This window comes from Arvicanthis niloticus, chromosome 25, assembly GCF_011762505.2.
Source record: "Arvicanthis niloticus isolate mArvNil1 chromosome 25, mArvNil1.pat.X, whole genome shotgun sequence".
In the NCBI taxonomy this organism is placed as follows: Eukaryota; Metazoa; Chordata; class Mammalia; order Rodentia; family Muridae; genus Arvicanthis; species Arvicanthis niloticus.
In genome coordinates, this window is record NC_133433.1 from 34,470,717 (window position 1) to 34,488,737 (window position 18,021).

At 36.5% G+C, this 18,021-nt stretch overlaps 1 protein-coding gene across 3 annotated transcripts in view; it reads right to left on the reverse strand.

Moving 5' to 3' along the window:
- The window catches only part of Prex2 (phosphatidylinositol-3,4,5-trisphosphate dependent Rac exchange factor 2), a 301,586-nt gene that overhangs the window by 117,580 nt on the left and 165,985 nt on the right, over positions 1-18,021 (reverse strand). For all 3 annotated transcript variants that reach the window (XM_076924369.1, XM_076924368.1, XM_076924370.1), the window contains exons 31-33: positions 14,008-14,049; positions 6,856-7,073; positions 2,627-2,729 (exon numbers count right to left, since the gene is read on the reverse strand). In XM_076924369.1, coding sequence (XP_076780484.1) covers positions 2,627-2,729; positions 6,856-7,073; positions 14,008-14,049 — 363 coding nt within the window. The remainder of the gene's footprint in view (positions 1-2,626; positions 2,730-6,855; positions 7,074-14,007; positions 14,050-18,021) is intronic.

Consider the following 18,021-nt stretch of genomic DNA (forward strand, 5'->3'; position numbering starts at 1 on the left):
TTGAGCTCTATGAAAGATGATGCCAACACAACAGGGAGACGAATCTATACAGCTGGAAAAACAAAACTACTTGCCATAAAATTTAACAGATTCTAACTTTCTTATGCCACTTATGTAACACATAGTGGATCTTGGGTGCTGACTCAGCTTTCACAATGAGAACTCTCTCTTTTCATCTTTTTAAAATTTGTTTGGAAAGTTGACGTTAAATCAAGGCCTACTCCTTTATAAAGAAACCAGACCCCATATCCTGAAGAAATAAGAATGGATGCACAAAGGACAGAACTAAGAAGCTGTTCTGTTTACAGTTATATTGATCCTGATTTGTGGTTTTAACTAGTATCTGTCTCCTTCACATTCTTTGTCAACTATGCTATCCCAGACCAATCTTCATGGTGTAAAAACTTTCTGCCAGCCCCCAAAACTTATAACCCTTTGTTCTTGGGATTTCTCTGAAGGTGCCTCTCTCTTCCTTGAACTAACCCTGTCATGGTAGCTTTATCTTTCTTCTTCTCCTCACTGTGATTGGCTGGCCTCACACTCACTATGGGAATGAGGCATGTAAGAACTCACAGAAATCCACCTCCCTAGGTTCTCCCTCTAGATCTCTGGGGCTAAAAGCACACCTAAGTAAACCATCTCTAAATGAAGCTTGTATCTGTTTTAAGGGGAAGTGTCTCCATCTTTTTAAGGAAGACCCAGGTTATGATGCTTTAATGTTAGTGAATCCTTCTAATTAATGCTCTCCCACTCAAGGCTCATCCATGGTTTTCAAACTCTTTCTTCTAATAAACTTCATTCTTGAATAGCTATGTGTGAACTCCTTTCACAAACCCCCAATGGTTTGCTTCCCTTTCTTTATTTTTATATTTAATGGCACAGTCATATAGCATTGAAACTAGAACTTTAATAGAGAATTGTCTTCAGAAGTCCAAGTTATATTTCAAAGAGATGCATTAAACACATTGATAAACAACACCCCCATGAGTGCTTTGTCATGGGCACAGATGTATTTAAACACTAACTTTACTTACAATTACCTTTAATGTTTAGCATGTGTACAACACATTGATGTCTTTTACGATGGATAAGAAAATAACTCCCAGAGCTGCTGACTCATTTGTCAAAAAATGTCATTTTGAAACCACAGAAGACAGTGAATGTTCTTGAGGGCTTACAGCTCCTCAAGCAGCACTTTAAAGAATGAATATTAGGTGACATCTCAGAACCATTTTACCTATTACTTCAAGTAAAACTGCCTATCACCTGCAAGTAAGACTATATATCCTTCTATATGCATAAGCAGAAAACTCATAATTTATTTGAAAACTGTTTTAATCAAAATTTGCCATCTCTTGCCAGATAACAATTCTCTCTTGAGTATAACTAACTTATATCATCTTATTCATGCTCTTTCTTGTTCACAAGTAAAAAAAAAAAAAAAAAGAAATTTAGAGACAATTCTATCCTCTCCATCTTCATAAAGTAATAGAAATAGTATTGATATTTTTAATTTCAGCATCCCCACATGTCTCCTCAAGTCTGGTTCACTGATCTCTTAGTTCGGTTACTCAAAAGTTTCCTAAGTGGTCTTAGGGCTTCTGTCTTGTCTTCAGGATGGTCTATGTAACACTACAGCGAGATGAAACCTTTTGGATATGTAAACAAAGTCCTGTTGTACACCTGGCAACCAGGAGCAGGAAGCCAGTACATGGTCCTATCTGCTCTTTGAACTCATATTCTGTTCTCTCCACTTGCTCCACCATGGCCAAGAAGGCTGGCTTCTTGAGAGCATGCTCAGCATTCCTTCACCTGGTAGTTGAAGTCTGACACTCTTTTTCCAATATCTGTGTGACTCTTCCTCAGCTCCTTCAGAGCCCTGCTCTCTTACAGTAGATGTTCCCCATTCTATTAGAAGCAACTTTCACTCTATTTCTTCATCTTTACATTCTGATCTATTTTATTGTGACTTTTGACTTAATGTGAAATTAGTTTCTTTTTCTGACTTGTCATTTTTTTTCCTCATTTGGATTTATAATCTGTGGAAGACACCATCTGTTCAGTATTCCTTTGAACCTGGTACCCAGAATAGTGCTGGCAAGAAGTAAGCATTCAAAAAAGTTTTTGATGAAACAAATTAAAAAAAATAATTATCAAATTATTTCCATAAAATTTGAAATAGGTAATTATTGAATCTCCATCTACCATATTAGCAATTGAGGAGGTGAATAATAACTTCCAACTCTGAAGACACTTATATCTTCTTTTACAATTCATAGGAACCACATATTTATAAAAAACAGGAAGCACATAAAACTGTTTCTATAAACAAATTGAACATTTCTGGACTGGCAGACATCTTCTTCTGAAACAATTATGACAAGATTGAAATAGTTGAAGAGTGATGGTCATTTACAAAAATGTAAAGACATGAACATTAATCCATGGATTCACCACATAACAAATCCTATTACTCAAGTATGACTTCTACAATACAGCTTTCATCAGCGTTAATGTTGGAAATGCCCAAATCAAAAGGACTTTTTCAATCATTCTACTTATTATATAAATCGAATGAAAAGATTTTAACATCTGCAGAAAATTCTAGACACAGAGAGTGACTCACTTGCAACCAGTGGCTCCTCTTCTGATGGTTTGAAGAAAAAGGAAACTTTTTCCAAATCAAACAGGGCAACCAGTGTATCCTCAAGCATGGCCTGCTCATCTTTCTACAATAAAGAAAAAGAATCTATAAGATCAGGATGATGTGCTGTCAGAGTTTACAGCACAATGCAAATCAAAACCAAATCACTTCTCTTCCATCTTATTTGTTGACTAGTGTCAACACATCCATGAGAACTCTCTGTTCAAAATGAAATGAAGTCCTACATAATGGGAGTTTACTTGTATGGTTTTTCAGTTTTCTCTCTTTGCATTTTATTAATATTTAAATGATCATATACATACTTTTCAGTCTAGCTTGTAGAAAGAACCTAATTAAACTGAAGTCCCTTACAAAGAATCTATGTTTTTTGCCTTTTTCTTCTAAAATGTCAGTTACAACTAAGAAAAAGAAAACTCTTAATTTTAACTTAAAAGCTATACTAAATCACAGACATTCCATTTTATAATAATTTATTTGTTGTTCAACTACTACTTATTAGAACTCGGATAAAAGCAATTTCCATATATAGATGTATTTGTCTTCCAAGAAACTTACATACAAGTATAATTTTCACAGTCTTTGTGAGGTCCTTAGTCTAGAATACGAATAAAGAATCCAATTCATTCCAAGTACTTGTCTCATTTCTATAATGACATTTTCAATGGATACAATAACAATTGTTTAAAAGCTCTTCCATGAGATTCATCCGTCTCAGCATACAATAAGCTTTGAGAAGATTGCTGAAGCTCAAGAAGCATGCTGAACTCATTTGAAAGGGCAATTCATGTTATTAAGAAAACAAGTGCTATATTGAAACATAACTTCTATGTGTAAGATTAATTATATCATTATAATGAACCTAAGTACTCTGTAGAAAATGTATTAACTGCTAATAAAATGGATCCATAGTGAACACCTGAAAGATAGTGTGTCTGAGATATGCAGTCGAGTGTGTGAGTAGGTATACCCGTGAAGGTTGGGGGTGGTTGCCAGGTGTCTGCTCTATGTCTTTTCATCTTTTAGACACCGTCTCTTATTGAATTGGTTCTAGGCCGTCCCTTCCTATTTCTTCTTCCTATTTCCTATTTTTCTTCCTATTTCTTCCTATTTCTGCCCACTACAGAAGTAGCTACAAGCATGCAAGGAAGCATGACCAGTCTTGTGTGTGTGTGTGTGTGTGTGTGTGTGTGTGTGTGTGTGTGTAAAAAGTGGTTGCTGATGATTCAAACTCAGGTCTTCATGCACATGCAACAAGATCTCTCATCCTTTGAACATCTCCCAAGGTTCCAGAACTCTTTTTAAAGCACTACAAAGGTGTCTTGTACCTGGAAATTTATGGCAGAACTGAAAAAATAAAACCCATATCAGGGAACAGAGTGAGGAGAAATGTCCCAGGCATGTCATCCTCTGAACACTGCAGTGTGAATCGCACTGTTTCAGCAAATGTGACAGGACTGAGTAAAAAGTGGCTGGGCCTAGAGCTCCAGGGAACACAGCCCTGGTGACTGCAGCTTTCAGAGAGCCATAGTAATAGCTGAGCTTGAGTTTTCATGTATGTGTGCATATATGTATGTATGTATGTATGTATGTATGTATATATGTTTAGGTTATAATTAAATTACAGCATTTCTCCTTTCCCTTTTCTTATTCTAAACTTTCCCATGGGCCTCCCCCCACTCTCCTCCAAACTAATAACCTCCTTTTTTTTACTGATCATTATTGTCTACATATGTGCATATGCACGTACATGTATATATTCCTAAATATAAACTGTTCAGTCCGTACAATGCTACTGGCATGTAGATTTTTCAGGGCTTTATGTTCTTAAAACAAAGGTTTCCTTAAATTTTTTTCCCAGTAAACCCTGATTGGAAAATAAGTTGTTGGAATAAATGTAAAAGTTTGAAGAAGAGAACAGTCCTATTGAGATAAGTCACAGAGTATGAGAATCACCAATCAGAAGGCACAGATCAGAGTCTTCAGTGTACATGGAGCTGAAACATTTCTATCGCCATCTCATTTATGAATATTTTCATTACTATCAAAGAAAACTGAGCCGCAGTCGGCTCTTGCCGTGGGGCATCTATCCCAGTTCTTAGCTCCAGGCAATCAGATGTCTACTTTTATCTCTGAAATGTATCCACTAAGCCTGTTTCATTGCAATGTAAGAAAACAGTCTGTGCATTTTGTTACCAAGCTAGTTTCCTTAGGACTGTGCCTTCAAGAGTCATGTATATAATTTTAACAGCTACCTGTACTACAAATTGGTCTATGCCTGAACAAGATTTTATAATGTGAAAGACAATACTTTACTTACTTAGTCATCCACTGATAAACACGTGAGTTGCTAAAATTGAATAATATTGGCATGACTGTTTATTACAAGTTTGTTTTAAAAATAATTTATTTTTCCTTTATGTGCATTTTTTTGTCTACATGTATGTCTGTGTGAGGATATTAGATCCATGGAGTTACAGATAATTGAGAGCCGCCACGTGGGTGCTGGGGAATTGAATCTGGATACTTTGGAAGATCAGTCAGTGCTCTTAACCACTGAGCCATCTCTCCAGCCCCTATCACAAGTTCTTAAGTGAAGAGAAGTTTGGGTTTCCCTTGGGTATTACCTAAGGACTAGAATTCCAGGAACACAGAAACTACATTTAATGTTTTGAAGTACCGCTAAGCTGTTTTCCAAAGAGGTTGTGTTATTTTATAATCCCTTGAGCATTATACTTTTTACAGATCTACACCAGCATTTGTTATTGTAACATGCTCTTTCTTTGTGTCCTGAATTGAAGTAATCTAATGGCAGCTGATAATATCTGTCATGTACTTACTGACCATTTTTACATCTTCTAGAGAAGTATTTATTCAAATTCCCATTTTTAAATTAGGTCATTTTTTAATTACTCTTGACTTTTGAGAGTTCTTTATACATTATAATCTATGCAATTTATTGGTTTGTGATTTCTAAATATCTAATCTTGAAAACTTTAATTAAAATTAAGCTTAAAGTCAAAGCAGCAGCAACTTATTAGATATCAGAAACTTTCAAGAGAGTAGAATAGAAATCAAATCTCACTCACACATACATTCATTCACTCAGTCAACAATACTGCCACATTGTTAGAAAGCAACCTGACTGTCATACATAATTTACAAAGAGTATGATATGAATTTTGTTTTTAAGTACTTGTTTAAAGTGTCTTACTTCAAATCAACCAAGTAAGTAATTACTGCCCATGTGGAGTACACAGAATCCTTTCTAAAGACTCTACTTCTGTATCTCTTAACCACTCTAAAATGAATGCTTTTACCCCATCATTCCAGAATCTTCTATGAATGTGCAGTACAACAATCACATCTCTATTCAACAGTTAGAAGAGTGCTATTTCGATATATCAACACAACTATATTTGTTTTAAAAACGTGTTACTTGGTAGCTGCATTTTCTACTTGTACGTTAACAGATGAAACAGTCTCTCATGTTCAAAATCAGAATTCTGTTTATGAGCCTTCAAATGTTTATGCAAATAAAAGTGGACATTTGTGCCCTGGGACATCACAAAAACTACAGAAATTCTCCATGAAAAATTTTAAAGTTCTCTATATTTCAAGATTTTTTTTTTCATCTTTATCCATGCTTGAGCATGGTATTTTCTTCTGTACATGCTAGTGTTCTTACTGTTAATGGAGAACTCTCCTTCAAAGGGACAACTGAAATTGTATAGCACAGGCAAAGTTTAAACAGATTGCCAGACAGTAACTGCTCCATGAACACGCCCCAGATTATCAGTGTCGGCGGAAGTTCTAGTATCTGGGAAGTGTTATTTCTGGACTGAATGGATTTACAAGAACCCACTTTCCTCTCATGACTTGCCCTAGTCAGTGCTTGAGGATCTAAGAATTGCTAACAGTAAAGTTCTTCCCAGCTTAGCAGCCAGAGACAAAAGATAAAATCAGAAAAGAAAAAATACATTCTACATTCTTATTAAAGCCTAAATGACAAAGTAAAAATTTTCCCTTTAAAGTATGAAAGACTGGAAACAAGGAAAGAGATACTGAGGGAGAAATGACAAACTGCTTCATATCTGGTAACAACCGGACCATGCAGGTTGTGGTGGATACATAGTCACATGACCGTGCAGGTTACAGCAGATGCAGGCAATGGCAGTCCTAAGATCACTTACCAAATTTGGTGACAGAAGTGACTGGAAATGAAAAAGCACACCAGCATTTGCAATCTGGTCCAGCCACCTCCTGCTGGCTTCCCAAGTCTCCATTTCGTTTTCCTTGCTGTTGTCAAACATCTGGTTTAAGGCAGCCATGAGCTGCTCAGAGAAGGCACAGACAGTGGCCACGAGACTTTGGCAGAAAACCATATCTCTACGGAGCTGGGTTTCACTATCTGTAATGAAGAAAAACACAAAGGAAACTTTTCTGCAGTAGCCAGGTGTGACAGCCAAGCTTTTAATCCCAGCACAGAATCTGAGTTTGTAAGCAACCTAGTCTATATGGTGAGTTCCAGCAAAGCCAGGGATATATAGTGAGACCCTGTCTCAAAACGCAATACAAAACAAACAAAAATGTTGCAGAGACTAGCACCAGCGTGGCATGATAACCAAAATGGAGCAGTAGTGGCACACATGCCCTGGCAGTAACCAACCGCTCTCTGATTGGACTTAAGACTCACTCAGCATGATGCTACTAGAAACCCAGCCAACAACTTAGAACTAGCGAATTCATGGGTCGTAGAGAAGAATGTAAAACAGTCCCTTTATTAAGCCAGCAAAACCCCAAACTAATTCTAACTATCTTTATGCCCAAGATAAGTGTATTGATCACTGTTCAGCAAGAAAACTACTCTTCGAAACAGAAAGAGATTATTACAGAAATTTACAGCCAATCAAAATGCAAAGTTGGGGAGTCCAGTCCCAATGGAGACACGTACAAAACACTCTTGCATGGATTGCCCAGAGAACATTGTAGAAGAGGGACTAGACTCTAAGAGCCAGAGGACGAGGTAATTTGTTGTGACATTGTGACTTCCAGAATTGTCAGAAACCACACCCATAAACTCTCACTAGCATGACTGTCTACACATGAGCTGAAAAGGCCCCAAAACAATAGGCATGCCAAAGGCATGCCAAATGGATGAGGAAAGCCCATGAGGTCTCAGTCCTATACAAAGCACTACAAACAACTAAGGAAAGCTGACAATGGGAGAAATAGGGAGAAATAATCCTCCCCAGGAAAGCATATACCAATTGGCTACCATATATACAAATAACATTTTATGTATATGTATTTGTGTGTGTGTTTGTGTGTGTGTGTGTGTGTGTGTGTGTGTGTGTGTGTGTGTGTGTAGCCATACATACGTAATAACAAAAAATGAAAGAAAAGTCCATGTATTCGAATGACAGAAAGGAAGACTGTATAGGAGGGTTTGGGTAGAGGACAGGCAAGGGGAAAATGACGTAATTATAATCTCAAAAATTGTTGCAAAGAGTGAAAATTATTTCTTTTTTAAACAAAGTCTCTCTTTGTACCCCTGGCTGCACTGGAACTCACTATGTAGACCTGGTTGGCCTTGAACTCATAGATATCCACCTGCCTCTGCCTTTTATGTGCTAGGATTAAAGGTATATGCCACCACACCAGCTTGAAAATGAATTATTACGTATATATCAAGGCTAGTGTTTAATTTCTTCATTTAACTCAAAGGGAAAGGGTGAATTTGAGTTTCTTTGATAACAAATCTTTAAATATGCTTCTCATTGAGGTTTAAACATTAAAATATGTATGAAATATTTTTTTAAAAAGGCTCTTTGGATGGGGAAGGATGTTGCTGTGAAATGCTGGTCTCTGGACATGACAAAGTTGTCCCATATAAGAGATTAAGAGGAGCAAAAAATACATAGACAAGACCTATACGAAATTAAACTCGTTCACACTCCAAGCATGGGGGAAAAAGGGGCTCTACATGCCCTATCCCTAGATGATGGTTGTTGTGGTAGGGGGAGGCACATTTTACTTTTTTCATGAGTGTGCTTACTGGTATATGCTCTGTGCTCTAGTGAATGGCCTTGTGCCCAAATTCACATAGACAACAATAATTAGAGTCAGTGGACTAAAAGATAATAATAGAAAAATCATGTTTCCACAGAATACAGTTGTTTTATGATACTTATAACATGAGGAACATTCACAATCGATATTTTTCATAGAGAAAAGATTTTATGTTTAAAATATACAATATTATATTTAAAATATTCCTTTATTAGGTTAAACTATATGAATCTTCTCCTTTGGCACATCAGAAGAGTTGAATATGCTAATCCCATAAGGTTCAGCTTATTAATGTAACCAACATGTGCATGTTAGATGTCTCTATATCATGTGTCTTGTGCTGTTAGATGTAAAAGTTGTTTTGTAGGTAGCTAGCCAACATAAAAACTGGAATAAACTTTACTCTTCTCTCAAGCAGAAAGAAAAACACCCATTTGAGTTGTATCAATCTAACAGAGTGAGCATTCAATAGCTGTCTACTGACTGAGAGGATAGAAATAATGGCGCACAGGATGCTGGTTACTGCATGAGAAGACATGAGTTCATTCCAGGAGTTCCTGGAATCTGTGGAAACAGTTTGACTTAGGAGACAAATTCAAAAAGCCTTAGTTATCATAGAGGAAAGTAGAAAACTTATATAAACTTTAAAAACTTTTAAAAAATACTTAGTAGCTGTTGAAGGAATATTCCATGTATAACCAGAGAATAATTTAATATATTAAAACGTGGCAGAAATTGCTGATATCAAGAGTGGGAAGCTATGCTCTAGGGGAAAAAGGCTCTGGCTCCCTCATCACCAGGAGTAGAGATGACAGGAGTTGATAACTATACTACCAGTAAAAATAATGATGTTCAAATCACTCTAAATATAAATTTGCAAATTTTATTGTTACATCTCCCCAATACTTAATGCCAAAACATCTTTACCATCTAACAGCACAGGACACATGGTATACAATTTTTGAAGGGAGATATCTAATGTGCAAATGTTGGCTAAATTGTTAAATGTTGGTTAAATTCCTAATGGAATTAGTATATTCAACTCTCTTGATCTGTCAAAGAAGAAGGCTTACATAATTCTACTGTATTCTATATACATGCAAGCCCACTTTCATTCAACCATTATCAAATCAGAAGAGATCACAATTAAATTCATTAGTTTTTCTAACACAAAAAATGTTGATAACTCTGCCAAATATACACTGTTCTAGTTCACTGATTTATTTTAACATTGTGTACCCTACGGGAATGAAGCTTAGAATCAATTATTGGCGTACAAGGGGCCTTAGTCAGGGCCTCAAACACAATTCTAGCCATCAAAGAATAACAGATGTAGACATGCAAGACATCTTGGTCAAGGATGTTCTTTAAATTTTAAACTAACAAAATTTTAAATGAAAGACGTAGTACATACTCATTGCTTATAGGATGACACATAGTCACTCACTGCTTTGCTATTTTCAGCAAAGAACAGAGGACTTGCTTGTGTGACCTTCAGAACACACCTAATCTACATGGTATATAGAGTGTTTTTACAAGTAATTTTCTAAAAAATGTATTGGTTCACAGGGAGTAGAAAACTCGGTAGCATCAAGGCCACTTGATAATAATCCCCACTCAATATTCACAACTCCTCAATATCCCATCATCCCCTCCTCTCATCCCACAATGCAGCAAGATTTTTACAGCTGTGAAACTGTAACAAAGATGTATGCACAGAGCTGCACTGAGACACCCAGGAAAACTCAGCATCCCCAAACATTAAATGCCTTGCTAAATGGCATTATAGCCCATATTTTGTTTCTGTGCCTCTTTATTCAGAAGACTCATACACAAACTCTAACAGTCAGTGTATTGAAATGCTGGACCTCTTTGAATTATTGAAATATTGTATCTCCCTTTGTGAAATTTTCTGTCTATATCAAGAAACCTAGTGAACTTATGTCTGCAATCATAGACCCAGAACATCTCTAAGACGGATAATTAATAGCATTATGAGAGTCTGTTTATGTAGCTGGGTTTCCCATTGAAACATAAGTGCTTTAAAACCAGAAGGGATCCATCCCATGAGTTATACCCATGGGCTTTAGAGGCAACTAATTAACCTTAGTATCTTAAGCCAATGGCTCTGGGCTGGCCAGATAACTCAGTAGCAGAGTGCTTCCCCAGCATAAACAAGAACAAGGCTTTGGGTTCAATCCCTAGTATTGGAAAAAGAAAACTAAAACAAGATTTATTTCTACTTCCTGTCTCTTATGTATCTAATAAAGACAAATAGAATTGTAAATGCCAAGTGCTTATTAAGAAAATGCAATGTAATGAGTTTATTGTTGCAACTGCTCTTTTCTTAGCATCTAGGAGTGCCTGGCAGTGAATAGAAACGTGGTCATGTTACTGGTCAGAGAAAGAATGATATGATAAAGAAATGAACTGTTTCCTGTGAGTGAAAACATATACTCTTTTCCTTTAAATAATGTAGTCATTAAAAAACTCCCGTGTCCTTCTCTGCCAAAGCTCTCCTCACCTCCTAGTATTATAAAATACAAAATAAAAAAGAACTTCAGCAAACATCTTAACAGCTGTGCCCTGCTCCTAGCAAAAGAATGGGTTTTGTCACAGTTTTCTAATTATTTTTGAGGATTATAATATTTCTTGTAGTGGGAATATATTTCAAAAACGTGGGGTTTGCCTATAAAAATGTTTCGATTTCTTTTCAATACTTAAGTACCTACTATATTCATCTCTGTAAACACCTAACAAATTCAATACGCTGTATAATTTCAGCTATTTACAAGTCCAAATGCCTTAATTTACTGCAGAAAAGAACCCTGAAGGAGATAGAGACATACACAGAAATAATGATGGGTATTATACTGACTCAGAGATAGTAGGGAGGGGAGAACAACAAGCACAGAAATGAAAACACAGGATGTCCCAGAATAGGATTGGGAGTGATACTGCCTCTGGTCAATGGTTACATAGAGAGGAATAAGCAGGCTTCTGCACAGATGAGCTCCCAAACAGGTTATCCAATACCAAGTGGTCATGTGTGTGTGTGTGTGTGTGTGTGTGTGTGTGTGTATGTGTGTGTGTGTGTGTGTGTTTACATATGTGTGTGCTTAATTCAAGAAAAGATCATGACTTTGGAAGGGGGTACACGTAGGATATGGAAGAGAGGGCAGTGTGAATGATGTAGGGCTTACATATAAAGTTCTTAAAAAAAAAAACCCAACTATTTTTTTAAAAAAAGTCTTAAAAGTCAAAACCAGAGAAATGCACTTTTTATCTTTGGCTTCTAAATAACCATGGAACATTTCCAAAAGATAAACAGGGTTATGTAGAGAATTCAGTAAATGGGATCTACCCTTTTCTATAGAAAACTAGCACTTTACAGCCAAAATGATGGTGTAGCTTGGCTATTGTTTAAATGCCATGTCACACATAAAAAGGGAAGGGTGAGTGAAAACATAATAAAACAAACCATAGGTAGAATATAAAAATGAAAATAAAAAGAAAAGATGCCTCTGACAGCTACATGTGGTACCACCTGCCTGTACACCCAATCCTTGGGAGGCTGAGCCAGGAGTCTATAGGCATGCTCAGGACCACATCCTGAGTTTGAGGCATCGTGGGCTACATGAGACCATATCTTTTTTTGTTTGTTTGTTTGTTTTTGTTTTTTTGAGACAGGGTTTCTCTGTATAGCCCTGGCTGTCTTGGAACTCACTCTGTAGACCAGGCTGGCCTCGAACTCAGAAATCCACCTGCCTCTGCCTCCCAAGTGCTGGGATTAAAGGTGTGTGCCACCACCGCCCGGCGAGACCATATCTTAAAACATACACATGAGCACATACACAACACCAACACAATCTGCTAAAACAGTCACCTCAAGACTGGAAAAAGCTATGCAGTCCAGAGCCACCACTGGAACCGAAGAAACTGAATTTGAAATTCAAAACTGCTTTTTGCTATTTCTTAAAGTTGCTCACTGGAGAGTACTTTGGTGAACTTTCATGATATTAAAGATCTAAGTGGAATCAATACAATCTACTAGTTATTATTGTTCTCACAAAACATTTTCCTTTTAAAACTGCAGAAACAATAATAGTTCTTCCCAATAAAATTTATTTAAAAATCTATGAAATGTCTTTAGAAAAATTTAAGAGTTTAACTTTTTACTGTAATTCTTGTTATTAATTAAGAAATAAAGCACAGATCAGCCAAGCAAGTAACAGAAAGTCTTTTACTGTGACTCAACTCATTCATCCCCAAGAGCTTTTAAGTGTGGTAGGCTCTAAAATTGTCACAAATTACCCTCTTCCTACAGCCATGTCCTTGTGATATAATTTTGAGAATCCTGCCATCAAAAGGTAAATCCCAAGATGGTTGTGGCAGGATTTCCTAGATATTCAAAGGGTTGAGACTGGAGGAATGCGTCAACTAAGAAGCTCAAGGATGACCTTAGTAACAGGTGAGAAGCTAACTCTGAAATGTAAAAAAAAAAAAAAAAAAAAAAAAAAAAAAAAAAAAAAAAAAAAAAAAAAAAAAAAAAAACAAAAAAAAACAAGCCCAATCCAGTAAAGGTCTTGTCTCCATTGCTGTGCTGGAACCTGCTCCTAGGTGCCAAGGTGCAGACAGGGCTGAGCTCCTACATACTTTCACAACACCCACTTCCTGGGTGCAAACTTTAGGAGTATGTAAGGTTTCATCATGCCACTCTGTGGACACAACCAATGGCTTCCTGATTGTTAGCTGAGCCCTTGATCAATGGAGCTATATCCTCAGACCATCATTCTTTCGTACAACACATATTTGATGGACACTTGTGACAGCTGTCACCTTAGGTATTTAAAAATAAATAGTGCTTGCCTTTACCACAGCCTACACCCTTTCCCTTGTTTTCTTGAGGGAAGATACTGCTGTGTAACCCAGGATGGATGGATGCTGCTCCTTCATTGGCTTCCTGAGGGATGGGATTGCCTGCCTGTTCTTCCATGCCCAGCTTCCTCTTTCTCTTATTAACAAGACTGTTTTAATATATGTTTATATGTATTTTCTTATGTACTTATGATCAAAAATGAGAAAAAAGCTTTTGTGCTCTTATTAAAACACATAAATTTTTTTAAAAAAAATCTTTCCATTTCTTTGAAAAAGGCAGGTGTCAAAGGCCCATTTTATCTCTTAAAATGTCAGAAGGAATTGATTTCCTATTTTAATACTTTTATGATCCTGAGCCACATACAGTTGACAGTAAAACTAGGAGAAAAAATTACCTGAGTATTCAAGGAGAGCCAGTAGTATGCGGCACTTCACCTCTGCAGAGAAAGCAAGCACATTTGTTAACTGTCCACTCTGTTTCCGAAGCTCACTTCACACTGTAACACGCTAGTAAAAATTACCATGGTCTTATTATATTAGGCAATCACAATTCTATTTACTTGACATTCTACTGTTGCCCATCTGCAAAGATAACTTGTATCAATTGCTTAAGATGCTAAAATGTCTTTCCTTTATGAATTATAAAAGTAATAGAACACCATTCAAATCTTGCCAAATTTAAGGTAATCCTCAGCTACTTTAGCCTGTATGCTATTACCTAACATATATATTGCAAGCTGTGTTGCTAAGCCATAAAAATAATGCTTGCTATTATGACTTAAATTTTAGTAAAAAAATACATGTATATACATTAATATACTCTGTTATTCTATCCCACACAGGTCAATCGTAAATATTTGACAAGTGTATATTAATGTTATACTTATCACTGTGGCTGTCTGCTACCAATAGTAAATAGCACAGTTGCATTGAGTAAATTTTATAAATTATGAAGTTCCTTCTACATGACCAACATTATGGGATGAAAAAGGAAAAAAGTAAAGTTACAAGGCATCCTGTCCTATGTAAGCTTTTGGATGTCAAAGAATGGGGATGTGTTAACTGATTAACAGTCAGACAACACTTCAAAGGACATTGAAGTTTACAAACAAGGCTGACAGAACAAAAGGATATCAGAGGCAGAAATACATATTGAAATGAGAACCAATTTATTATAACCTGGCTTTGTGGCATTAGAAAATTTAATAATTACTTCGAGTCTCAGCTCATTCATAGATGATATCTACTTTATGTATATAATGGCCTGAGTAAAAAAAATGAACAGGAAAGACACATAAGGTCCTTGGAAGTTTCTAAATTATTGTATATACAGGAAGAGTGCTACTACCATAACCTGAAACTGACTGAAGCTGATACAGAATTTACAATAAGAAAACGCTTCACAGGAACTTAAGTTTAGACCACCAGGGAGACAGAACATCATTGGAAATAGTGTCAGCAAAGACATACATCAGAAAGTGAATAACAAATAATGCAGTCATCTAGCACAGAGATTGTTATCATACCGTTAAGACACCAGAACTGGGATACAATTATGAAGTTCAAGTAAAAAGTAGCTTATAACATTATACGGATGAGTTTAGACTCATCAAAGAGAAAATCACTTACAAGGCTCTAGGGCAGAAGAATGAACTACTAATGTGATTCTTGGTATTAGGGTGTACAAATCAGAAAACACAGAGAGGAGAATAGAAAATTAGCATTGTGAAGGCAAGATAATGAAAAAGTATGCTTTAAGATATTGAGAGAAATACAGGAAAGAAAGAAAAAAAGGAAAGAAAGAGAGAGAGAAAGAAAGAAGGAAGGAAGGAAGGAAGGAAGGCAGGAAGGAAGGAAGGAAGGAAGGAAGGAAGGAAAGAAGGAAGGAAGGAAGGAAGGAAGGAAGGAAGGAAGGAAGGAAGGAAGGAGAAGTAGGTATCTGGGAAAAAATAGATCTTTAAAAGAATACAATTTTTAAAAGAAAAGAAGAGGAGAAAATTACACCAGTTACAGAGCATGTGAAATACTCCCTCATGGAGCAAGAGTGCCTCTTAAACTCACAAGAAACTTAGCAGATTCCAAAAGCTTAGGAAAATTAGACTTCCAAAGGCTCTCCCATTAACTGTGTCAGCAGGAAACCTCTCAGAGGAGAGAAAGTTCTTCAGAAACATGGCTGCCTGAAAGTTGTGCAGGGAATATAGCCATCTATCACACAGGCTGGGGTTGGCTTTCTGGTGATGCAGATGTTGGCAAATCACCCATAGTCCTGTGAGTTGTCCTAGACCATGTTCCTGGAATTAGCCCCAATAAACTCACTGGTTCATTAGGCTGGATCTGGAGAGAATCTTTCTTTGGCCCACCATTATTCTATTTGGGGTGATAGGGCATGTTTTTATATCTTCCAAGGAAAGGTTATGTAATACTAATTGAGCAAAGTAAATGTACTTCAATATAGCTGGGAGACTGCTTAGCTGAAGAATTAAGCAGGAGACGGTTTTCGTGACATCTTAAATCAGTTACCATTAAAGTTAGCTATTGTCTATTATCTTCTCCACCCCCTCCCAGTCCAGTAGGCTATGTATGGATAAGTAAATGCTCATCTAACATTGGAATGGCATTGTAGCATTGTAGCAATTCTTCTTAAATAAAAGTCACAGAGTCATGATATTCTGATACCATATTTGGTATAAATTATAAGACAGATATCAGGGAACATAAATGGAATTGCTCTGTTGACACACGTAGAACACACATTTGTATGAATATCTGAAATTTTTACCTATTATATCCATGGGGCTCCATCTATTACATCATTGCCTTCAGTTTGAAAGGAGGATGAAAATTGTGCTGAAGTAAGTGGAACAAAGTGGCAAGGGGCTGGGAGATTACCTGGGGATATTCCACATTACAACAACTATTTTGAAAATAATGGCAGCTTACCCTGTCCCTGGAACAGCCCGGTAGGTAGTAGGCTGAAGCAATGAATGGTAAATAAATTGGTTTTTAATTGTGTTTTAAAGAATCATTTACATAAGACAATTGGCGTTTTACCCAAAGTAAGTGCATCTTAAATGAGCTTCAAAAAAAAAAAAATAGACAGAACTAAAATTTGCACAAGGCCCTTGACTTTAAGAGTCTTAGGACATATAACCAAACTGAACCAGCTGCTGAAGTCTCATGGCCAAGGGTAGGACCAGTGTTCACAACATCAATCAATCAATCAATCAATCAATCAATCAATCAAATCAACAAGCAAATGATAAGTCAATCTAAATCTATGACTTCCAAGTGTGCCTTAGGAAACAAAGAGTATAAAAATTCAACTTGAGATAATAATTTAAAATTTAAAAGTGTTTTTTTTCAGTGAGCTTGTTCCTACATTATAAATGTGTATCTTTTTAAAGTAACTAAACAAATTTTTAGAAGTATGTGCATTTCTAATCAGTACTGTGCTTATTTGAAAAACAAATGCTATTAAATCTGTTTTTTTTTTTTTATCACCATCAAAACCTCAAAAGATGGTGAGAAGATCTATGAATTTACAACTACTGGGTACATTATGTTACAGAGAGTTAACTATTTCGAAAAAATATGGCTTCCCCTCTATAAAGCATGTGCTTCGATTCCCTAATGTGTCTTTTAACCCCATTCGTTTTTTAAATATTCATTAATTGGGGCAGTTTTGATTCAGAATCTTCATCAAATGAAATATGATAAGTGTCCCAGGAAACCACAGTATTAAGACATAAAATTAAAATATAGCCAAGAATTCCAGTTACAAATAATAAAACATTTCATCATTGAATAAAAGATCTGTTATTTATCTGGGGGTCTGTTCCATCCACATCCCTCCATCCGCTTGCTATATCTGGGTGTATTTCTATGCAGAAGACTTAATATCCTAGGATAATACTCACTAAATGAGGAACTGAGACATGAAAGGTAAACTGGCTGCTCAGACTCGTATCAGACAAGAGGAGCTGGTTACCTGATGGCAAAATAGAACATTTTTTCTAACTTACCCTAAAGTTGGACTCTTATTAGCGTCTTGCTGAATACCATTTCTTACAGCTAAGTGTCAAGTGAAGAGCTAAGACATAAAACTATAAGCATGGGCATGATGTTTGCTGTGCACAATTTTCAAATTTAGTGCTGCCAATATTTGAGGGTAAATGATCCTGTGTGGTGAGTGGCCGCCCTGCACGTGGTCCTGGGCTCAGCGTCACCCCTGCTCTCTGCCCACCACATGCCAGTGGTGCTCCTACAGACATGAGAATAAAACACATCTCCAGGCCTGGTCTCTAACTTAGAGGTTGTGACAATTTGGGGATGACACCTAAACAAGGTCATGGCAGCCAGAGAGCATCAGCCAAGGCCAAAACTTTCAAAACTACTGATGTAACCTATGG